Source organism: Emydura macquarii, unplaced genomic scaffold (assembly GCF_026122565.2).
Source record: "Emydura macquarii macquarii isolate MOO-44397 ecotype Brisbane River unplaced genomic scaffold, CSIRO-AGI_Emac_v2 contig_2924, whole genome shotgun sequence".
NCBI classification, from domain to species: Eukaryota; Metazoa; Chordata; order Testudines; family Chelidae; genus Emydura; species Emydura macquarii.
The window spans coordinates 5,703,548-5,724,664 of record NW_027133061.1 but is presented as its reverse complement, the minus strand read 5'-3'; the positions used below and the strand labels follow the sequence as shown (position 1 = coordinate 5,724,664).

Genomic DNA, 21,117 nt, shown 5'->3' with positions numbered 1-21,117 from the left:
CCAACACTCCCAGGAAGGTTGCCCTCATCCATCATGGCTCCCTGCTGGCCTCCACCCAGCACAGACACAGATCAGCCAGGCTGCCTGTGCCCAAAGTAAAGATGGTGCCTCCACTCATCAGGGGTTGTATGGGCGGTGAAGCCAGAGCAGTTTCCCGGATATTACCCATAGAAAAGATGGTGGCACCTAGCCCACGATCATGGGCAAGGAAGTCAAGTCGTGGTCCCGGATGTTGCCCATACTAATCATGGCGTCCCTCCGCGCCCCTGAAGACAGTTATTCCCAAGGCGCCGCCTTTGCCCTCACTAAACATGGCGGCCCCCCGCCAGCCCTTCCAATGGGCTTGAAGCTCCAGGGGGCGCGCGCGTACTTCCGCCCCGGGCTCGCGGCTCGCCGCCGCGCGGCGCTGCTGGGAAGATGGCGGCGCTCAGAGCTCTGAGGGGGCTGCGGGCACCTTCAGGGTCATGGTTGCCGGGACTCCGGCTGGGGGCAGCGCCGAGCAGGTGAGACCCAGCCCGGGACCTGCCCGCCCCCGGGGCCCCGGGATCTCCCCTGCTCCCCGAGGGACCCCCCCTCCGGGTCCCCCCTGCCCCCCTCCCCGCCGATCCCGGCCCGGCCTCCTGCTCCCCCCGGGCGCTGCCCCCCCCCCCCCGCCCAGGACACCGTATGTGTCCCTTACCAGGGGTCCCGGCGCAGCCCGCGCTCCTGCCTGGCTCCTGGCACCGGTTGCTGTGGGGCACGGGGGCGGCTGTCCGAGCAGAGCCGGGCTGGCAGGGACTCGGGGGGTGTCTAGTCCCACCCCTGCTCAGAGCAGGACCAGCCTCAGCTCAATCAGCCCAGCCAGGCCTGGGTCAGTCGGGGCCTTAAAAACCGCTGAGGATGGAGATTGCAGCACCTCTCTGGGTAATAACCCATCCCACTGCTTCACCACCCGCCCAGGGAAAACCTTTCCCTAATGTCCAACCTAGACCTGCCCCACTGCGACTTGAGACCATTGCTCCTTGTTCTGTCATCTGCCACCACTGAACAGCCTAGCTCCATCCTCCCTGGAACCCCCCTTCAGGTAGTTAAAAGCTGTTATCAAATCCCCCCTCATTCTTCTCTTCTGCAGACTAAACAAGCCCAGTTCCCTCAGCCTCTCCTCATAAGTCCTGTGCTCCAGCCCCCTCAGCATTTTCATTGCCCTCCGCTGGACTCTCTCCAACTTGTCCACATCCTTTTTGTAGTGGGGAGCCCAAAACTGGACACAGTACTCCAAATGCAGCCTCATCAATGCTGAATAGAGGGGAATAATCACTTCCCTCGATCTGCTGGCAATGCTCCTACTAATGCAGCCCAATATGCCATTAGCCTTCTTGGCAATAAGAGCACACTGCTGACTCATGTCCAGCTTCTTGTCCACTGTAACCCGTAGCTCTTTTTCTGCAGAACTGCTGCCTAGCCAGTCGGTTCCCAGTCTGTAGCTGTGCATGGGATTCTTCCATCCTGAGTACAGGACTCTGCATTTGTCCTTGTTGAACCTCATCAGATTTCTTTTGGCCCAATCCTCCAATTTGTGTAGGTCACTCTGTATCCTATCCCTACCCTCCAGGGTATCTACCACCACCCCCAGCTTAGTGTCATCTGCAAACTTGCTGAGGGTGCAATCTACCCCATCCTCCAGATCATTAATGATGTTGAACCAAACTGGCCCCTGGACCGACCCTTGGGTCACTCCGCTTGTTACCAGCTGCCCACTAGACACTGAGCCGTTGATCACTACCCACTGAACCTGATGATCTAGCCAGCTTTCTATCCACCTTATAGTCCATTCATTCAACCCATACTTCTTTAACTTGCTAGCAAGAATACTGTGGGACACCATATTAAACGCTTTGCTAAAGTCATGGTGTATCACGTCCATCCCTTTCCCCACATTCACAGAGCCAGTCATCTCATCATAGAAGGCACTGGCTCCCTGGCTTGTGCGGCAGGTGTACACAGTGCCCTTGTGACAGAGAGGGCACACTGTGCATTGAGGCATGCTTGCAGTTTTCCTCCGTTGTCCTGGCTGATGATAGTTGAACTGGGCATTTGAGCCAGAACTCCCCTCCTCCTCAGACAAGCTTGTCCTGTTGCTCCCCAGACTATGGATAAATAGGCTCCAGGGCTGTCAAAATGCTGCCTTCTCCAGGACAAAGCTTACCTATCCTAGACAGAGTCTCACTTTCGATCCCCCTTGTCTCCCTTCCTCTCCCATCTGCCTGGCAACAACCCCTTTAAAAGCCCCCAGAGTCTGAGATGAGAGACAGGCAGATTGAATGAACTCACCGGAGCTGACACCCCTTCTGTATCTCTGTGTCCAGAGGCGCAAAGCAATGGCAGCCGGATGTCGAGTGGGCCCAGCAGTATGCAGGTGCGGTCATGTACCCCAGCAAGGAGACAGAGAAGTGGGTGCCTCCTCCCTGGAACGGTGAGTTCTGTCAGAGCGACCGCGTGAGGCATTTGCCCCATTAAATGCACCATCACCACGTGGATGCTCTTGTGTTGGTGGTTCTCACGTTTTCTGTTTTGAGCCAAACCCCCCACTGGGGTGTGCAGTCCCACCTCCACGGACATCACTGGACTTGCAGCTGAGCCGCCTTCTTGGGCCCGATCCTGCAACGAGCTTTGTGTAGGTGGAGCCCTGCATCTTCATGGAGCATGTTGCAGAATTGGGGCCTTACCTTGTCCAAGATAGTTTAAGGTAATCTGGGTAAAGAAATAGGTCTGAGTTGGGTTTTTACAAAATTTTAACTAGCGTCTCCCTTTTTATAGAAATGATTCCCTGGCTTTTATTTTAATGTAAATGGAAACAGGATTTTGGATTTGAAACACCTCTTTGCTCATTGGAAACTCAAACACACTGCATTGTGCATGAAGTGATTATGGGGCCAGGTCAGTTACAGAGTGTAGGATGGGCTAATTCGAACTGACAGTTTAACATCACCAAACACAAGATGCTGAGAGCAAAGACTGAAGGTCACGCTGACAGGATGGGGGCAGTATCCTGGAGTGCAGTGACTCTGGATAGGACTTAGGAGTATAGCTGTGTGAATAGCTGATTTTTGGGTTTGCTGGCCCTGCTGGGGGGAAAATATCGGTTTGGATCACAGATTCACAGAATGTTTCGGACGACCCAAATCTGCATTTTTTGCCCCCAGAAAACTTTAACAAAATTTTGCTTCACTCTAGTTGGGGTGGACGTGTGTGCATGCATGTCCTGGTAGATAGCCAATGGAATAGGAGCTCCCAGGGTGATGTGGTAGATGAGGGTTTATGTGATCCTTAGCTGTCTGTACAAGCAGGGGAATATCTATTATGGGAAACTGTGCGTAATTCTCATGTCCATGCTTCAAAAAGACTGTTGACAAAGGGATCAGCAGAGAGCTACAGGAATGAGTTGCGGTCTGGGAAACATGCCTGGGAGACTAAAAAATCTCAGTCTAATTAGTTTATCCAATGAAGCTTAAGACATGACTTGATTAGTCTCCAGGCACCTCCCAGGGGAAGAGATTTCCGATAGTAGATGGCTCTTTAGTCTAGCAGAAAAAGCCATGATCTAATCTAGTGGCTGGAAACTGAAACTAGGCTAATTTAGACCACAAATAAGGCACAAATCTTTATCCGTGAGGGCAGGTAGCTGCTGGAACAACATACCTAGGGATGTGGTGGATTCTCTGTCATGAGAAGTCTTTGAAGGTGTTGTCAGTTGGCTTGCATGTGTGTGTTCTTTCCTCACGCTGTCCAGCTCTGTGCAGCTGGCTGGTGCAGCAGACCTCAGTGGTCCTACCCAGCCTTGGGAAGTGCTGACGGCTGGAGTGGTGTTACCCCAGTAACACTGTTTAGACTGCTCAGTGCTTCTGTCCTTGAAGATGGTGCGGCATGTTAATTCAGCAGCCCTCGAGGTTACTCATAAAGAACTACCACAGGCTCGGTTCGGTGGCAAGGGCACTTGGCCAGGTTTATTGTCAACAGAGCACGGTACTAGCTCCCTGGATCAATGTCTATAGGTACCCGAACACATGTGCTCGTTACAATGGACTCCGCTCGGTCCATGGTGGGACTTTCTGCTGCCCCTTACGCTGGACGAAGGGTTAAGGCAGAGTACCCCCTCACTGAGCTAGGCTGAGGCAAACAGCTGGAATACGCAACTTCTACACCATCTTGTGTGTGTCATGACACCTGTTTGTTACCTCCCCTGGTTCCTGATCCTTGGACAAAATGTCCCTATTCGTTATGTTGTCAAACCATCTTCTCTTGTACTAGATTGGGATGTGTCTGTACTAGCTGGATTATATTGATGTAAATATCTAGTGCCTGGTACACTAGCAGCAACTTTGCCAAGTTCATGTACTGGACAGTGAACTTGTAAGCATCTACTTTAATACCTGGCTTGACTTTGGTTCACCGCCCCTGGTACAGGCCTCAAATCTTGAACCAGACCCTGTGCTCCAGGCTCTCTTGCTACTATGTTGTCTATCTAAAAGATCTGTAGCTCCATCCTGAGATATGGGCTGAATGCAGGGATCACTGAATAAAATTCTCTGGCTTGCATTATACAGTCAGGCTGGGTGATCAGAAGAGTCATTTCTGGTCTTAGTTTATGAAACATCCCTCAGCTGCGCTGGAAATCTAGCTCCTAGTGTAGTGTGTGTGACATAAGTAAAGGAGACCCCCAAACGCAGGAAGGGGGGAGAGCTTCTATTCTGACTTTTTCCCATTGAGTCTTTCCCGTTGCCGTAAATCATGCTGCTGGTAGTTACAAGGAAAAGGTATTTTGCAGGAAGTGCTGCCTGCTTTTTAGCTGGCATATTCTTTTAAGCAAAGTGTCAGGGTTGCAGGCGGACCTGTGAATGCATTTGCTGTCTCTCCAGTCACTGAGATGTGTGCGGCAAATGGGTTGAAAAACAGACAGGCTAATTATGACATAATATTTGAGCGCAGATCAGGACAGCTGACTGCTGCGGGGGTCAGGAAGGGATTTCTCCCCCCAGGCACAGTGCATTATGGAGCATGTTCCCCTCCCTTGAAGGCTCGTCTTGGCGGCTGAAGGAAGAAGGGCGAGTGCGCGTCCTGTGTGTGATGCTGTTGGGAGGAGTGCTTGTTGGAGGGCTGTCTTGGGGGAGGAGGTGGCTGGGCTGTGTGGCCGTGGAGTTGTTCCTAGCAGTCTGTTCCTCTTCACACGTGTTTGGTTGTGGGGGTTGGATAATTGGGGTTTGGGTGCGGTGTGTCCAGGTGAGCAGTGCTAGCCCTGCAGTCATGGGAGGCCTACACAAGAGATTCCTTGTGTGAGTCACTGTGGAACAGCCCAGTGCTGGCGACCTGGTCGCTGAGCGTAAGGTGACGTTCCAGGATGTGTGAACGCTACAGCAGCGCCATCCGCACCTCACTGGGCTCCATTGCTCTGACTGTTGCAGTTGTCCCCAGAGTTGCGCCCGGGGGTCTGCGGGTGTCCAACAGAAACTTCAGCTAAAAAGACTCTCCTCAAACTCTCTGTAAAGGGGCAGTGACTCAGGGTGGAAGAGGAGAGCCCCCAAGTGCTGGCCATTTGAAACTCAGCGGGAGCCTGGGCCAGGGGCAGCCGGCGGGCTGTGGAGCTGAGCGTGTAATTGGAAGCGCACCTGTGCTGAGTGTGGCACTTTAAGACACTTCTGACTTGGCAGGGCAGAGCTCTGCCCAGGCTGTGACTGCTCCGGAGCTGCTGAACGGGGAGTCGTGTAGAGGGAACCGTGGTCGGTTTTCTCATGAGACTTTCAAGATTTTCCTCCCATCCCTCTCCTGAGCACGGACCAAGTTTGGGACAGGTTGGCCCAGAAGAGGCTGCCTCCTGCCCGACCTCTCCAAGGCAAGCACTGAGCTCCTGTGCTGGCAGCTGTGCTCTGTTGGGGAAGCCAGCCTCGCCCCTCTTAGCTCCTGCTCTCCCTGCTCACCGCAGCAGGAAGCTCTCGGCCTCTGGACTCGTGGAGAGCTCACTGCTCTTTACCCTATGCTGCGAACAGCGGATGGTGGGGAGCCCTCGCTCGGGGCGCCCGGAGAGTGAACAAAACCCTGCATAATCTGAGACGGGCAGGGGGGCCTTAAGTGACCTTGCGGGTCTTTTATATCACAGGCGTGGGGCAGGCTGTCGGGCGTTCTGCTTCCAAAGCCAAGCCCAGCGCTCCGGAGGCTGCACTGCCTGGTGTGCTGGACACGGCTGTTCCTCGACCTGGGGCTCCACTCCTCAGTTTTGCAAGGGAGGTGGTGGGAATCCCACCGGCCGGGAGGGGTGGAATGGGGCTGGCCCTGTGAGGCATGCACTGCCGGGCCCCAGTGGATGAGCTAAGGGGCCTGAATTCTCTTCCTTCCCCGAGGTCTCGTCCTGCTCAGCCCTTCACCCGCTCAGTGGTGCTGCTGGGACAGGAGGGTCGTGGGTCCCCCCCCAGAACATGATCCCCCGGTCCGGAGGTGCGTGCTGACCTCTCTTGCTCTCCCCGCACCTGAGCAGACAAGGACCCCCCGGCTGAGAAGAGAGTCTCCAACGTGACGTTGAACTTCGGGCCCCAGCACCCAGCCGCCCACGGGGTCCTGCGGCTGGTCATGGAGCTGAGCGGGGAGTCTGTGAAGAAGTGCGACCCCCACATCGGCCTGCTGCACCGTGGCACAGAGAAGCTCATCGAATACAAGACCTATCTCCAGGTAACCGCGAGGGGCTGCGATCCCAGAGTCCCCAGCCAGCGGGGCAGACATCTGCCTGCCTGGACGCCCTGGTCCCAGGGCAGCGGTGCGGTGGGCTCTATCTGTCTGCAGCTCCATTGTGCTCCTGCAGTTCCCCGAGGGCTTTTGACTCCCGAGGGCCCAATCCCGCCATCACTCTGCAAACCCGGCTCCCACTGAAGTCCCTGGGGGTTCCCCAAAGTGGCTACGTGATGGGGCCCCAGGGGTTCAACTGCTTCTCATGCTTGCTCCCGGCCTGCCCCATCCTCTGTGACACCTAGGATGGCGATTCTGGACATGTCTGATGTCCCAAAGGGAGGATTGTGTCAGGCCTGTAACCTCTTGCCCGGGAGAGTCAAGTTCTCTCTGCCCCAGAGCGAGGCAGGGGCAGATCAGTGCTGTGGGGCTCCCTGCTCTCCTGTCCCACAGCCCTGCCCTGCAGCCAGCGATGCTGCTGTGGCTGCCCCAGTGGTTTCCGACCTGCCCCCACCTGGTAGGCAGGTGAGGGGGCCTTGTCCATATTGCAGAGCGGCCTGTGGCCACTTGTCCCTTTCAGCAGCAGGGGTGGATGCCTGTGGCCCCATTGGGAGCCTAGTCCCCAACAAATCTGTATTTGGGGGATATCTCAGGGTATACCCTGTCTAGGAGCCCTGGCCGTGGGGCTGGGGGAAGCAGCAGAGAGCAGAATGTCTCTCTTTAAAGCGAGACAGCATTGTCCAGTGGTTTGGGTGGGCAATCGGCATGAGGATTCCTGGGTTCTAATCCCAGTTCACTCACCGTGGGGCAAGTCAGTTTCCGTCTCTGTAAGGGGAGGTACTGCCCTGTCTGACCTGGGGTCGCAGGATCTGATTCCCATTTGTAAAATGCTTTGAGATCCTTAGGTGATGGGTGCTGTGCAGAGGGAAGGGCAGCAGCAGGGAGCACCGAGGGTCTGCCCCTTGAAATAGAGAACAAGGCGTGACACAACCAGGACAGAAAGTGCGCACATGTGTGTCTCTTGCTTCATAAGAGACGTCAGCAGCCTCCGAAGAGCGCTGGAAGCTGGGAAGATAGAGTGGCCTGCCAGACTTTGCATTAGGACCTTGTAAACGGAGCCCTCTTGATTTACTGTCCGGAGCAGATGGAACCTTTCTAGCAGCCGGCGAAGCAGGGCTTGAAGTAATCCAGCCCAGTAAGTGGGGCGGGAGCCAGGCAGAGCTGAGGGTGCCAGAGACCCTCTGGACGCGTTTGAGGCACGCAGCCAAGGCGGAGGCAGCTTAGCGATGCACTCCCTTGGCGGCCGAAGCGGGCTTTACAGGCCCGGAGTGTAAGTGTCCAGCTGGCCTTCGGAAGCGGGTGATTCCCAGTGAGCGTGGCGCGGTAGGTGGCCGCGTGCTGCCAGTTTGGCCCTAGCCCAGGGGCAGGAACAGGGTGAGTGCTGAGTGATTAGCAGGGGACTGGGAAGCAGCACTCCCCTCTGTTGGAGCAGGGAGGCAGCTGGCTGGGCGGCTGCTGGGGGCTGACACAAGAGGTGTAATGGAGCCGGTGACTTGCTCTGGGGGTGCCGTTGAGATAGCCAGTGTTTGTGCCGGGCTCTGAGCGGGGAGGGGCTCCTACCTCCATGGGGAGTTCCTGAAATAACATGGGAAGTCTCACTTCTCTCTTCTCAACTGTGCTCCTTGCTGGGTGCTGGTACTTCCCTGGTGCCAGCCTGTTCTGTTTCGCTTTCAGGTCCTTAAACACTAGCTGGGGGCATTGCGGGGGCTAGAGGAAGGATACGAGGGTCAGGATCCTGGGTCTTCCACTAACTCCTTGGGTGGGTCACTACATGCCTCTGTGCCTCAGTTTCCCTGCCTCTACTGATAATGATTGTCAGTCCTGGGGTAAAGTGCTTGGAGATCCCCCCCCCAGGCAGGCCCGGCTCTGTTCTGTGCAGAGAGCAGGAGGGCTGCCTGTGCCCCAGGGGCGAGCTGGCTTCTGCTCCGTCAGAGCAGGTGGAGGGGCACAAGCCAGGCTGGCCTCCAGGGAGAGGCCAGAGGCTGAGCTGGGCAGAACTTTGGGGTCCCTTCCTCTGCATGCCGCTATTCTAGAAGCACAGGGAGCGTGTGCAGTGTGGCTCAGACAGCAGCTGGGGGCTGGAGGGGTCGGATTCTGATCTCACTGGTGCATTGATTTCAGCAGAGCGCCTCCTGCTTTACACCACAGAGCTCTGGTCAGGCGGCGTCCCTAGCACTGAATCTGTGTGATTTCCGCAGCACCAGTTCCCCCCCCTTTTATCTTTAGCGGCCCGCCTGGCCCGCAGGAGAGGGTCGGGCATGAGCAGCATAGTGCCGGGCACAGCGACTGGCAGCAATCCGAATGCTGCTGCTGAGCTGTGCGCCCCGCTGATGCAGAGCAGTGGATCCTGGCAGCACGTCTGACCAGCCTTGGAAGCTGTTCACAAGGTCCTGGCAGGCAGTTCAGGGTCCAGTGGCAGACAGGAACTTTCCCCTGCATCCCGCAAACTCCAGCAGGCCGCTATGGCTATTGACTTGTATGTGAACAGGAAGAAGCTGTGGACTGGATAGCAAAGCCTTCTGGGAGTTGTAGTCATTGCTGCCCTGTAACTTCCTTCGCACTGGGCAATGTGTGGGCTCCTGCGAGGAGCAGGCGTCTCTCGCTGCAGCGCTGCTTGGCTTTGGAAATTAAAGCCGAGCATGCCACTGCGGGAGACGGGTGCTGGGGCACTCGAATCCCTCATGCTGATCTCGGTACAAAACCGCAGGCTCTGGTTCTCATCTCATCAGCAAAGGAATTTAGCAGGGTTACATGGGCCGTAAGAAATATCCGACTATCTAGACTTTAGGCTGGGCTCCTCCCTGTATGCAGCACGGCTGCTCTCAGGCTCCGGGGGTGGCAGGCCTGCGCTTACGTTACTTGGCTCGTGCCCGCTCTCGTGGCTGAGCAGGGTTGGGCCTTGTCGGTACTTGGATGGGTGACTCCCAGCTAACCCTGGTGGTGGCGATTCTGCAGGGGGCGCGCTCCCCTCCGTCGGTGCTGAAACGGTGCCCAAGGCACCCTGCTGTTTTTCAGCAAGATGTGAAATTGAGGCCCTGGCTGCTTGTGGTTCTCCGCATATTTTGCAAGGCAGGAAAGAATGACCCATGTCCCCCTGCAGTTCTAGTTGGTTGCTGGGCTCCTTCCCCCCTCTGGGCAGTGGCACTGGGCGTGGTCTCTCCCATTTCAAGGGTGGTTGAAGGGATCTCTTCTTTGTAACTGGTCCCGTGAGGACTGGCATGCTCCCCAGTGCCATGCCGCTGACTGGGCTGCGGCTGCAGGCGGCGATGTGGCCAAGGACAGCGTGAGCCGCTGCTGGACGGGCGTTTGCAGGCTCTTTTCTGCCGCAGGCTTTGCCGTATTTTGATCGTCTCGACTACGTGTCCATGATGTGCAATGAGCAGGCCTATTCCCTGGCCGTGGAGAAGCTGCTAAACATCTCTCCACCCCTGAGGGCTCAGTGGATCCGAGGTGAGAGATCCTTTCCTTCCGACCGGGGCGTCCGCTGCCCGGAGCCCCGTGCTCTTTGTAGCTGGCACAGGGGCAGGTGGTCTCCAAGGCCAGTGTGCTCAGGTAGCTGGCTGTGCCCTCCCTGGGGCTGCGTCTGCATAGGAGTTGCCGGGCCCCTTTCACTCATTTGGCTTATTCTCTGGTGCATCCCCCCCATAATGCACTGAGGGAACAAGACACGTGAGGCTATTTCGGCAGCCGGTGGTCCCACCCACCACACTGCCCTGGATTTCCCCAGCGTTCTGCCTCCCTCTGGTTGGGCAGAAGAGAATCCCCTGACTGGGTGACCTGGCTTGTCAGAGCCCATTGGTGCTATTCTGAATTAGGCCAGAAGAGGGCACTGCAGAGGGAGAGGGCGGCTTCCTGCTTGTGTGTGTGTGGGGGGGGGGGAAGAGATGCATTGCTCTGCCTGCACCTTCCTGTGTGTGTGGGATGCACGCTGCCCACCTGCCCCTTCCCCATGTGCTGTTGGACGCACGCTGCTCTGCCTGCCCATCTCTCTCTCTCTGACTGGGGATGTCTCTCTCTGTCTCTCCCCTCCGCCCAGTTCTCTTTGGGGAGATCACGCGGCTCCTGAATCACATCATGGCTCTCACCACCCATGCCCTGGACATCGGGGCCATGACCCCCTTCTTCTGGATGTTCGAGGAGAGAGAGAAGGTAAACCCCCAAGTTGCAACGCGCTCCCCTGGGGGAGAAGAGCAGGGCGGCCAGATGCCAAGTCTCTGAATGGGCCATGGCAGGTGCCTTTGCAGCCAGTGCCCACCCCCAAACGCAGCCAACGGGGCAGTGTTGTCTAAGGTGGGTGGAGGTTTTCCTGGCCCAGCTGGGGAGGTCAGCGCCTGCTTCACCAGGGACCCCTGGAGCTCAGTCCCCAGATCTGGAGCAGGGTGATTGGCCCAGGAAGGAGTTCCCCCTTGGCCCAGGGAGCGTGCTGACAGCGGCCAGAGTCAGATGACGTTGCCCATGAATCAGCCTCAAGCTCAGCCACTGCTGAAGATTCTGGCGCCCAGGCCAGGGCTAAGCAGCGCTGTGCCGAAGGCCAGCGGTAAATTACACAGGCCCCGTGCATCCTGCTTTGTCTTCCTCCGCCACGGTGCTTCCCTGGGCTGCTGTCCTGCCTGGCTCCCTGGGGAACACCCTCGGAAGGGCCCTTTCTTTGCCTCCCACATGCGGGGTGCTGCAGCCACTGTGTGCCCCTGCCGGCGCTGGAATGACTCCCAGGAGTGCAGTCTGCCGACAGCCCTGCTCGCCGCACTGGCCATGGCTCAGCTCGCAGCCTTGTTTTACCTTTCTGGGGAACTCGCTGGGGCTTCCTAGTCCACCAAATATGCCCTGGAAAGGGTCCTTCCAGGGTGCGTGACCAGCCCTGAGCCATTGGCTTGAAGCCCTTCAGTTCCCCAGACCCCCTGGGAACAGGATCTCTGGGTGGCTCCATGGGGTGGATCCTGCAGGGCTGGGAATCACCCCGGGGTGGGGGGGATTTTAAGGCTGGCCTGCACATCTGGTTTGCTCGGGCTCGGTGCCCCACATGCGTGGGGTGCTGGGCCCGTGGGTGAGCAGTGCTCTTTCTGTCCCCTGCAGATGTTTGAGTTCTACGAGCGGGTCTCCGGGGCCCGGATGCACGCGGCCTACGTCCGGCCAGGTGGGGTGCACCAGGTACGGCCGGCAGCTGCGCGAAGTGCCGGCGTGGTGGCCGCGCAGCGTCCTTGTGGCTCTCCTCTTGTGCTGCACGGCCCCGATCCCTCCAGAGCTGCGTCCGCCTCTCTCTGACCCCACACGCTCAGCACGGGACCAGCCTGCGGGCTGGGGATGAACCCAGGCCCCTTGTCTGTGGACCCCTTGTCTGTGGATCACAGCGCCCCCTGCAGCTCACAGGGGGATCTGATCCCCCCCCCCCCCGCCCCTGCTCAGGGGGTGGAGCCGCAGACAGAGCTTGTGCCTGATTGGGCACGGGCACCCAAACCCCTCCCCCTTCCTTCAGCAACAGCACTTAGTTCCCACAGTGGTGCCCTGGGCCTGGAGGGAGGCCCCGTCTCTGCCCAGCCCTTCATCTCCCTCCAGCGCTCGCTGCGGAGAGAGACCCGCAGCGCTGGCCTCCAAGGGGGTGGGGAGGTCTTGCCAGCCCCAGCCACTGCCATGAGCCTGATTCAGGGAGGGGCTGCGTCCCCTGCTGCCCCCAGAGGGGGATCCCCTCGCCCCCACCGTGGAGTGCGTCCAACACGGCTGGCTGGTGGCGCTCGGCATGTAGTACGATGGCACAACCTGCCTCTTGTGGTTGAGTTTTCCACTCCCGTGACCCTGAGCTGGGGGAGTCGGGTCCTTCGCCCCGCCACACAAATGTGTCTTGTGAAGGCCAGTGTAGCTTCTGAATAGACCTTGGACTCCGGGTCTCGGGGCAGGAGGGGGAAGGCGAAGAGCTGGCTGGGGTCTTGCCAGCGCCTGTCGGACTTGGCAGCAATCCCAGGGGCCCCCTGCTCCTTGGGTGCTGAGCGATCGCCCCCCACGTTCTCCAAGGGCGCGTGTCATCGGCTTCCCAGCCACTCCGCACGTGCACGCTCACGTGCTGCAGGAAGAGCTCAGACTCTAACCCCCTCCTTCCTCCCCCCCACCCCAGGACATGCCGCTGGGGCTGATGGATGATATTTACGAATTCACCAAGAACTTCTCCATCCGGATTGACGAGCTGGAAGAGGTGCGGAATTGCTCTCTGCAGTCAGCCCCTGCCATTCCCCGGGGAGGGAACCCCTGGGTGGGACCTGGGAACACAGGAACCCTGTGTCCTCCTCACTCCCCTCCAGCCTCACAAGTCTGGCACGTCTCAGGGGTTGATAATGGGAGCTCGAGGAGGGTTTTGCTCAGTCCATCCCCTCTCCCACCCTGCACCAGGCTAACGTGGGATCGTCCCCTGCAGCCTCTCACCGGTCTGTGTCCGCTGATTCAGCCCCGGGTGCGCTGCTGTCGATCCAGACCCCTCAGGGTTTCCTTGTAGCGAGCAGCTGATACAGCCACAAAGGGCGTAAGGGGCGAGGGGCTGCTGCCCGAAGAAATGCACTTTTACGAGAGTGAACAAATCTGTGCGTGTCTGGGGCGTGAGGCTGACAGCAGAGCGAAATGCGTAGTGGGCCCTGTGGGGTATGGAGGCCCTGTACCCTGGCTGCTGGGCTGCCCTGCTTGACCATCTGATGTGTAATTCGTTGTCACTGAGGACCTGGGCACTCTTCGTTAATCAAGGTGTTGATTTTGTTGCCTTAGGCAAGTTCAAACCCCTCTGGTTACATCCCCATAATAGCAGAAAAAGCAGAATCCTATCTCCAGCAGGGGGAATTGAGGGAGGCAGAATATGAAGTGATCAGGGGCTGTCATCACCTGCTGTGTTCCACCCCAGAGCTAGCTGCATTCCAGTGGTGCAGAGGGTATATGTGGGGAGTGGGGGTGTGTGAAATGCTTCTGGTACTTGGAGCTACTCTGCCTGCACGGAGCCAGCGCTGAGTGTTTGTAACGAGCCCGGGGTGGCGATTCTCTGCTCACAGATGCTCACTAACAATCGGATCTGGAAGAATCGCACGGTCGACATTGGAGTCATAAGCGCAGAAGAGGCTCTCAATTACGGTTTTAGGTACTGTCCTTGCCTTGGGAGCTGGGAGGCCTGCCGGGCAACACTTGGGGACCTTGCTCCCCTTCTCAGAATGGGGGTGGGAGCACCCCGGGGCGATGAAGTTTTTATGACCTGTCTCTTCTCTCCTACATGCCGGCCTTGCTGGGGTGTCAGTGGGTGGCTGATGGTGTCAGACGCAGCAAGAGAGCCCAGCGTGGGCGTGTGAGAAGATGCCCCTGGTCTGGGGACGTCGGGGCTGTTGTGGTTTGGGTTGCCCCGGGGGTGGCCCTGGAGACTGTCCGTGGAGAAGGTGCAGTACGAGAAGTGTCAGTGCAGGCCCTGGGGTGAAAGGGGAGCTGAGTCAGGGGCCCGTTTTGGCTGGATCTCTGCTGATCCTGCCAGGTGGGGCGCTGCTGGGGCCAGTTTGGTGCTGCCACCTGTTGTGGAGAGTCCCCTGGGGAGGAGACCTGGCCTCAGCCTGTTGGAGTCCCTTGCCCTGAGGTGCAGGGAGCCGAGCAGCTGTCTGGGGACAAAGGAGCACCAGCGCCAGTCTCTGGTCCGCTCTCTGGCTGTGGGTCGATGCCCTCACTTGCTGGTGGTTTGCCCTGAGGCAGCGCCATCTAGTGGTGAGAGCCAGGAAAGCAGGATTCTGAGTTCTGTCTCTGACCCCTTGCTGTTCCTCGGTTTCCCCAGCGGTGATGGACTAATAGCTGCCGATTGGGGTCGGGATGCGGCTTAGCCAGTGTCGGAAGTTCTTGGAGACCCTGCTGTGTGCCAATTGCCTAGGCCAGGCTGGAAACTTCCCACAGGTGGCGGATTTGCGATTGGCCCTCCGGAAGGGTTATGCTTTCCTCAGCCATGTCTGGGGCTGGATCCTGGGTGGGGTGGAGCCATGGCCTGGGCCCCACTGCTTGGCTGACCCTTTCCTCCCTGCCCTTCCAGTGGGGTGATGCTTCGTGGCTCTGGAATCCAGTGGGATCTCCGCAAAACCCAGCCCTACGACGTGTACGACCAGGTGGAGTTTGACGTTCCAATTGGATCGCGGGGCGACTGCTATGACAGGTGCCTTCTGCATGGGGGGCTGACCCCGGGGAGGGCCGTGTCCTGTGGTGAGTTCTCCAGGGGGGAGGGGGAGCAGCTGATCCTGGGGAAGGCCATGTCCCACGCGGAGTTCTCCGGGAGGTGTGGGCTGAGGATTTGACAGCAGCTCCCTGTGCAGGCCGATGGGATCCTGAGTGTCCATTCCACGGAGAGGCCAGCAGGACTGGGTGTGTCTCTGCCAGGCTGTGCATGGCTCGAGCCGAGCAGCCTCCTCCTGTGGTGCCCAGGGTTCCTGGTGGGGGTGGAAGCTGCGCAGGGCCCCTCCCCCGGGTGCTGTGAGGTCTCCTCTGGTCTAAGCTGTGGGCCTGACAGTCAGTCCTGCAGCTTGGCCCCCGGCAGGCTGGAGTTGCCCAGGCTAAACCTGCTCTCCCCTCCGTGGCAGGTACCTGTGCCGGGTGGAGGAGATGCGCCAGTCGCTCCGCATCATCCTGCAGTCTCTAAACAAGATGCCCGAGGGGGAGATCAAAGTGGATGACGCCAAAATCTCTCCTCCCAAGAGAGCTGAGATGAAGGTAAAAGCAGGCGGGGCCCGTTACCCCCCCAGCTCCTGGGGCTCTTGGGAAGGGAATGAATGGCTCTAACAGACTGTCCCAGCCTCGAGGGAGGCGGGTCTCGGGGCCAGAGCAGAAGGCTGTGGGCAGTCGGGGTGCCTGGCTTCTAGACTCGGCTGTGGTGCTGCCTCGGCCCTGCCTTTCCCTCCCATGTCCTGTGGATGCAGCACTGAGCTCCCGGGAGGGGACGAGCGGCCTAGCATGGAGCACAAGACTGGAGCTCAGCTAGAGGATAGCGGTGCTGTCGTCTCATGCCTTTGTCTGAGAGGCCGCGGGGGAGTTTCTTTGGCAGGGGAGTGGGCCAGCAGCCTCGCAGGGGTGACGGTTTCCTGGGTTGGGCGGGTGAGGATGGCCGCAAGCCACGGGCAGCCGCTGGCCATAGGTAGTTCCGGTTTCCCCATGTTCCTGAGGTGTGACCCTGCTTTGCTACGGTGCTCTGAACCCTGCTGGGGCTGGGGGAGCCGGCAAATGAAAGGGCTCTTTGGTTAGCGGGCGCCTGGCACAACGGGCCAGGCTGGGCTCCCAGGCGCTGCCACGATGCGAGTCGCTGAGGATGCTGAGAAGGAAGATGGGCTTGGGGTCACGGCATGGCATTGGGCCGGGAGATCTGGGTTCAGCTCCCAGCTCTGCCCTGTGTGATCCTGGGTTGTCGCTGTCCCTCTGTGTGCCTCAGTTTCTCCAGCTGCAAAACAGGGAGAACAGCCCTTCCTTTCCCCGCCCTGCGTCTGGCAGGTCTGTGCAGGCTGGGCTCTTGGGACAGGGCCTCTTGCTCTGCAACGATGGGGCTGCCCTCGTCCTACTGCAATACGCACAATCCAGATGAAAACCGCCTTTGACTGGCTGGAGCAGGAGCCCCTGGTAACGAAGCTGCCACCTGTGGGGCGGGGGCAGGTCCGGGGAATTGTCGCCTGTGGTGGAAGAAATGGCTTTGCTTCTGGATGGGATCCAAAACGGGGCCCGGACCTCTTCTCGTCACTAAAGAGCCTGGCACCTGGAGAGGGAGGAGGATGGTGCTGGCCAGCGCCCAGGGCTGGGAACTGCATTCCTAGTCGTTTCCTGCCCAGAACTGCTGGGTGGTGAGCAGTGGTACGCACAGCGTCATCTGTGCCCCGTGCCCAGCTGGGGACTCGGCAGAGTCACAGAGAAGCGAAGTGACTGGGCCAGCGTCATGCAGTGCGTCAGTGGCAGAGCCCTGGCTCCAGTCCTGTGCCTGGCCACTGCTGTGTGCTGTTAGCCAGCTGCAGAGGTCCTCCGGGGCTCCTGTCCTTCCTGCTGGGTGATATGTGGGGGGCGGCGTGGGGCGAGGACCCATGGAACGGCTTGGGCCGTGCACTGCTGTATCTGCGGCTAAGGGCCGGGGAGCCTGTGTGTGATGTTCTGAATTCCCTTCCGTGCAGACCTCCATGGAGTCGCTGATCCATCACTTCAAGCTGTACACAGAGGGCTACCAGGTGCCGCCCGGAGCCACGTACACGGCCATCGAGGCCCCCAAGGTGTCTGCTCAATGGGGCGTGTAACCCTTTGCCCGCGGCACTTCCTGGAGCTCTCTCCTCCCTCATGGGGGCCAGTGGAGTCTTGGCCCCCTTTCAATGGGCTGATGCCCTATGGGGCAGTGGTGTGTTCCAGTGCCACCACGAACCACGGGTGATGTCTGGGCCCCTGCGGCCACATCTAGCCTGCCAGGGGTGGGGTTAGAGCAGCAGGAGCCTGGCTGACCACGACTGGTGCTGCCCGTGGAAATGGGCTGGCATGAGAGGCCAGCAGGAGCCTGTCATCATAGGCCAGTGATTGGCCCGTTGTTCCCTCGATGCCAGCTGTCCCAGGGAGGGGCAGCCTCCCAACGATGTGTCCCGGGCAGCTCTGAGCGTAGGCTGCAGATGGGGGTCCTGCCCCATGGGGGCTGTCCTGGTCGTTCGCTGATAGGTCCATGCCAAGCCGCTCCCCCCCGCACTCCTAGATCCCTGGCTCTGCTCTGCCACATGCTGCGCCACTGGGTTGGGATGTGTCCCAGGATCCTTCCGGCCAGCTGCCTCGTGTGCTGCAGCTGGACAGCTTTGCCTCACCCGACTGGGCAGGTGCAGGGGAAGCCTTGTGGGAAGAGGGGCAGGTCTGTCTGGAAGGAGGAGGGCACCGAATGCCACCCCGCCTTGGGCACCTGTGACGAGCGCTGGCTGTGGAGGGAGCGGTGGGGGGGGTTAAGGGAGCTGCTTCCCTTTCACACCCTCTGCCTGTGTCGCTAACTCCCTGTCCCCTCCTGCTCCGTCCCGCAGGGCGAGTTTGGCGTCTACCTGGTCTCTGACGGCAGCAGCCGTCCCTACCGTTGCAAGATCAAGGCACCTGGCTTCGCACACTTGGTAAGAGATTCCCCGGAGAGCGGGAGCCATGGGGATTGCGGGGGCAATCTGGAAAGACGGGGGGGGTTTGCTTTAGAGGTGCCACTAGGACAGTCGGTGGTGGGGGGCTTGTTTCAGGGGCACCATGGGGGTGGGATGCGGGGGGGCGTCGCTGGGACAGCCCAGGGAGTGGGGTTCCCTTTAGGGATCTGCCGGCCCCCTCCGGCTCCACGTGTTGCCTGGGAAGCCGCTGTGAGCAGTGCCTCGGCTCTCGGGGGCCAGGGGTTTTCCCAGCACGAACCAAACTCCGGCCGGCCTCGTGAACCGCTTCCCCTGCACTGAGCTGGAGGGTTTATTTTGGGCCCTGGGCTGTTCTTGGGGCCTCTGCTCAGAAGAGGGAAGTGCAGGCGACGGCCGCTCAGTCAGCCCCAGGCCACATCGCGCACTTGAGCGGCTCCCACCTTGCCTGCGGCTGGTGGAGCCAGTGGCCGGGTGCAGCCTGGCAGTAGGGGGGGAAATGGACACTGGGCCCCATTGCCACGGAGGGCAGCTGCACCCTTCTGGGGATGCGGCTGGTATGGGCCGCATCCTAGGGGTCCTGGACCAAGGGACGTTGTGTGCCAGGTTGTCACACTGGCCTGGGGCTGGAAGGGATCTTCTCTTTGCTGGCTGAGGGGCAGGAAACGCTGGGTCCCAGCCTGTGGTTGGTGTGGGGAGCAGCCCATAGCTGGCAGCCAGGGAGGCAGTGGGTGGAGGCGGGGCAGGAGCCGATAGCACACGTCCCAGCCCATGCGTGAGTTCTGTTGCACAAGGCCCCCCTGTGAGGAAGCACAGGATACACGTGCCTGGTGAATTCTTACAGACCACAGGCTTGGCACGCAAATTCTGCTCTAGAGAAAGCGCTTCCGTTCAGGGACGGGCCCCAGCAGCCTGGCGTTCCTGCTGCGCTGGGTTAGAGGGTGGCGCTACCCTGCAGCTTCTAGCCCAGGGCAAATAGTAACTTGTTTTTGTAGGACCTACACAAAAACAACACGCTCCCCTTCCTTCACAAGTGCTTTGCCCTCTGCTTGTGGCTCCACAAGCGAAGTGGGCTGGGGATGGGTCAGTACTTAGATGGGAGACTTCCCAGAGTGACCCGGGGGCTCAGGAGGGGTGCTCTGACCTCTAAGCCAGGGGGGACTCAATAGGGGGTGCTGCTGCATATGAGTCAGTGCTGGCCCCAGTTCATGACTCTGGGAGGAGCAGAGCCGTGTGGCTAAGTAAGAGAGAAAAGGGAGCCCCTGCACCCCACCTCCACCCCTGGCCCGGCTGTCCTGGCCTCGTGGCAGCCTGGCCAGTGCCTGTCCTGACCAGAGGGGCTTGGGCTGCGTAGCTCTGCATTTCTTGGCCATCGTCCGCTTCCCCCAGAGGTGGCTGCCCCAGGGCTGGTGAGTGACTGCTCTGGACAGGTCTGCCAGGGGCAGGCGTAGAGCCCTGGTCACCCCACCCCACCCCACCCAGCGCAGGATCGTTCCCTGCAGGGTGCTCCCAGGGCCAGGCCAGGCTGCTGCATCCCACGGGTTGGTGCAGGGTGTCTCTTCCCCCGGAGAAAGGCTGTTCCGGACCTGGCTGCCGCCCCTGTGAGTCCAGGCTCCTGCTTTTGCCGGCTGCGTGAAGCTGGGCTGGCCCAGCCCACAGGTCTTTCCCTAGACTCCGCTTGGCAGCCAGACTGCCCTGGGAGGCTGCTGCATGGGCAGGGGTCCTGCTGGCAGCATGCGTGCAGCTCCGTGCGCCGGGTGGGATAACGGAGCCAGCTGGCCTGGGCTTGGCGACTCATCAGTCATTGTCTCTCTCTCCCCCTGCAGGCCGGCCTGGATAGGATGTCACAGGGCCACATGCTGGCGGATGTGGTGGCCATCATCGGTACATTGGGCACAGCCTGCTGGGGCTCCAGGGAGATGGGCGTGGGGGAGGGGGGAGGTCATGCGGGCAGCGAACAGCCGGCTGTGGGGGGAGGAGAGGGGCCGGTGATCCCCAGTGGGGCAGAGGGGGCAGCAGCTGGCCGTGCTGGCCAGGACAGGCGTGTGGGTTGGGGGAAGCCTTTGAGACGCCAGGGCTGAGCGGGGAATGTGGCTTCCTCCCTGGAGGCCAGTGTGCCAGATCTAGGGTGCCCTGGGCCCGGCACAGCCCCCCGACTCCACAGCGAGCGGGGACGGGCCCTGCTGATGCGTGGGGTGCCCCGGCTCCCCCTGCAGGGGAACTTGGGGGGGTCAGCTGCTGCAGGGGTGCAGTTGGCTCCCTGGGTGCTGGACGGGGGGGGGCCGCGAGGGCTCCTCTGGCCCATAGCAAGGCTGGCGGTACCATGTGATGGGCCCTAAACCCCCAGCTGCCCCCATCCTGATGCCCCAAGAAGGGGCTTGGGGTGGGGAGAAGGGGCAGGGGCCTCACTCCTGGGGCTGGGGTGACAGGCTGCGCCACGCTGGGTGCCAGGAGGGGTCTGCTCCCCGTCTAACGGCCCCTCTCCTCGGCAGGCACGCAGGACATTGTCTTCGGGGAAGTGGACAGATGAGCTGCCGGGCATGTGGCAGCACCACCGTGCTGCGCTGCGCCCGGCCGCGTGGGACGCCGTGCTGTCTCTCTGTGCACGGTGCTGCTCTAATAAAGCTCCCTCCCCAGCTGCTGCGGTTTGGCTTCTTCAACTGAAACTGTGCATGAGGAATCGCCCGCTTCTCCCGCAGCGGGAGCTGCAGGCTGGGCGCCTGGCTCAGCGTGGGATGGGACGGGGGAGAGGAACTGGCTGGCTCGGCGTGGGCAGCTTCCTCTCACCCTGGCTGCTCCCAGCAAGGAGCTGGTGCAGTCGGGAGCTGCGGTGGGCTGTCCTGCCGGCCTGCCCCCTGCCCTCTCCACCCCCTGCAGCTTGCCCCCTGCTCCAAATCTCCGGTTTCCTCTTAGATCTCTCACCTCCTGCCCTTCCCACCCCAACTATCCGAATGGGAAGTGGGGGTTGTGGTAAGTGCCGGGGGGATCCCTGTCATAACACACTTCGCTCTGTGCTGTGTGAAACTGATTCTTCCTCCAGCAGCTTCCTGCTTCTGTGGAGAGGGAGCCCCCCCGGGCGCTGAGTGTGCATCCTCTGTCCCAGGCTTCTAGGGCTGTTCTCTGCCTCCCCCGCCCCCCCCCGGCGGCTATATTTAGTTCTCACCTTGTTCTAACTCCCCCAGCCCTGCCCTGCGTCCCCTCGCTGAGGGGCTCTCCTCTCCTGCCTGAAGCAAGCTGCCCTCCACTTGCAAACTGGAACCAGGGGGTTTCTGTGGGG

The 21,117-nt window shown here is 60.0% G+C and overlaps 1 protein-coding gene across 1 annotated transcript; it reads left to right on the top strand.

Moving 5' to 3' along the window:
- Window positions 1-376: 376 nt before the first annotated feature.
- NDUFS2 (NADH:ubiquinone oxidoreductase core subunit S2) lies at window positions 377-20,479 on the top strand. Its single transcript, XM_067569464.1, has 14 exons — window positions 377-503; window positions 2,346-2,452; window positions 6,506-6,696; window positions 10,080-10,200; window positions 10,787-10,899; window positions 11,824-11,898; window positions 12,857-12,934; window positions 13,773-13,858; window positions 14,780-14,899; window positions 15,321-15,450; window positions 16,887-16,982; window positions 17,760-17,843; window positions 19,667-19,724; window positions 20,333-20,479. Exons 1-14 carry the CDS (start codon window positions 418-420, stop codon window positions 20,368-20,370), a joined length of 1,383 nt encoding a protein of 460 aa, XP_067425565.1. The 5' UTR covers window positions 377-417; the 3' UTR covers window positions 20,371-20,479.
- The last annotated feature ends 638 nt before the right edge of the window (window positions 20,480-21,117 follow it).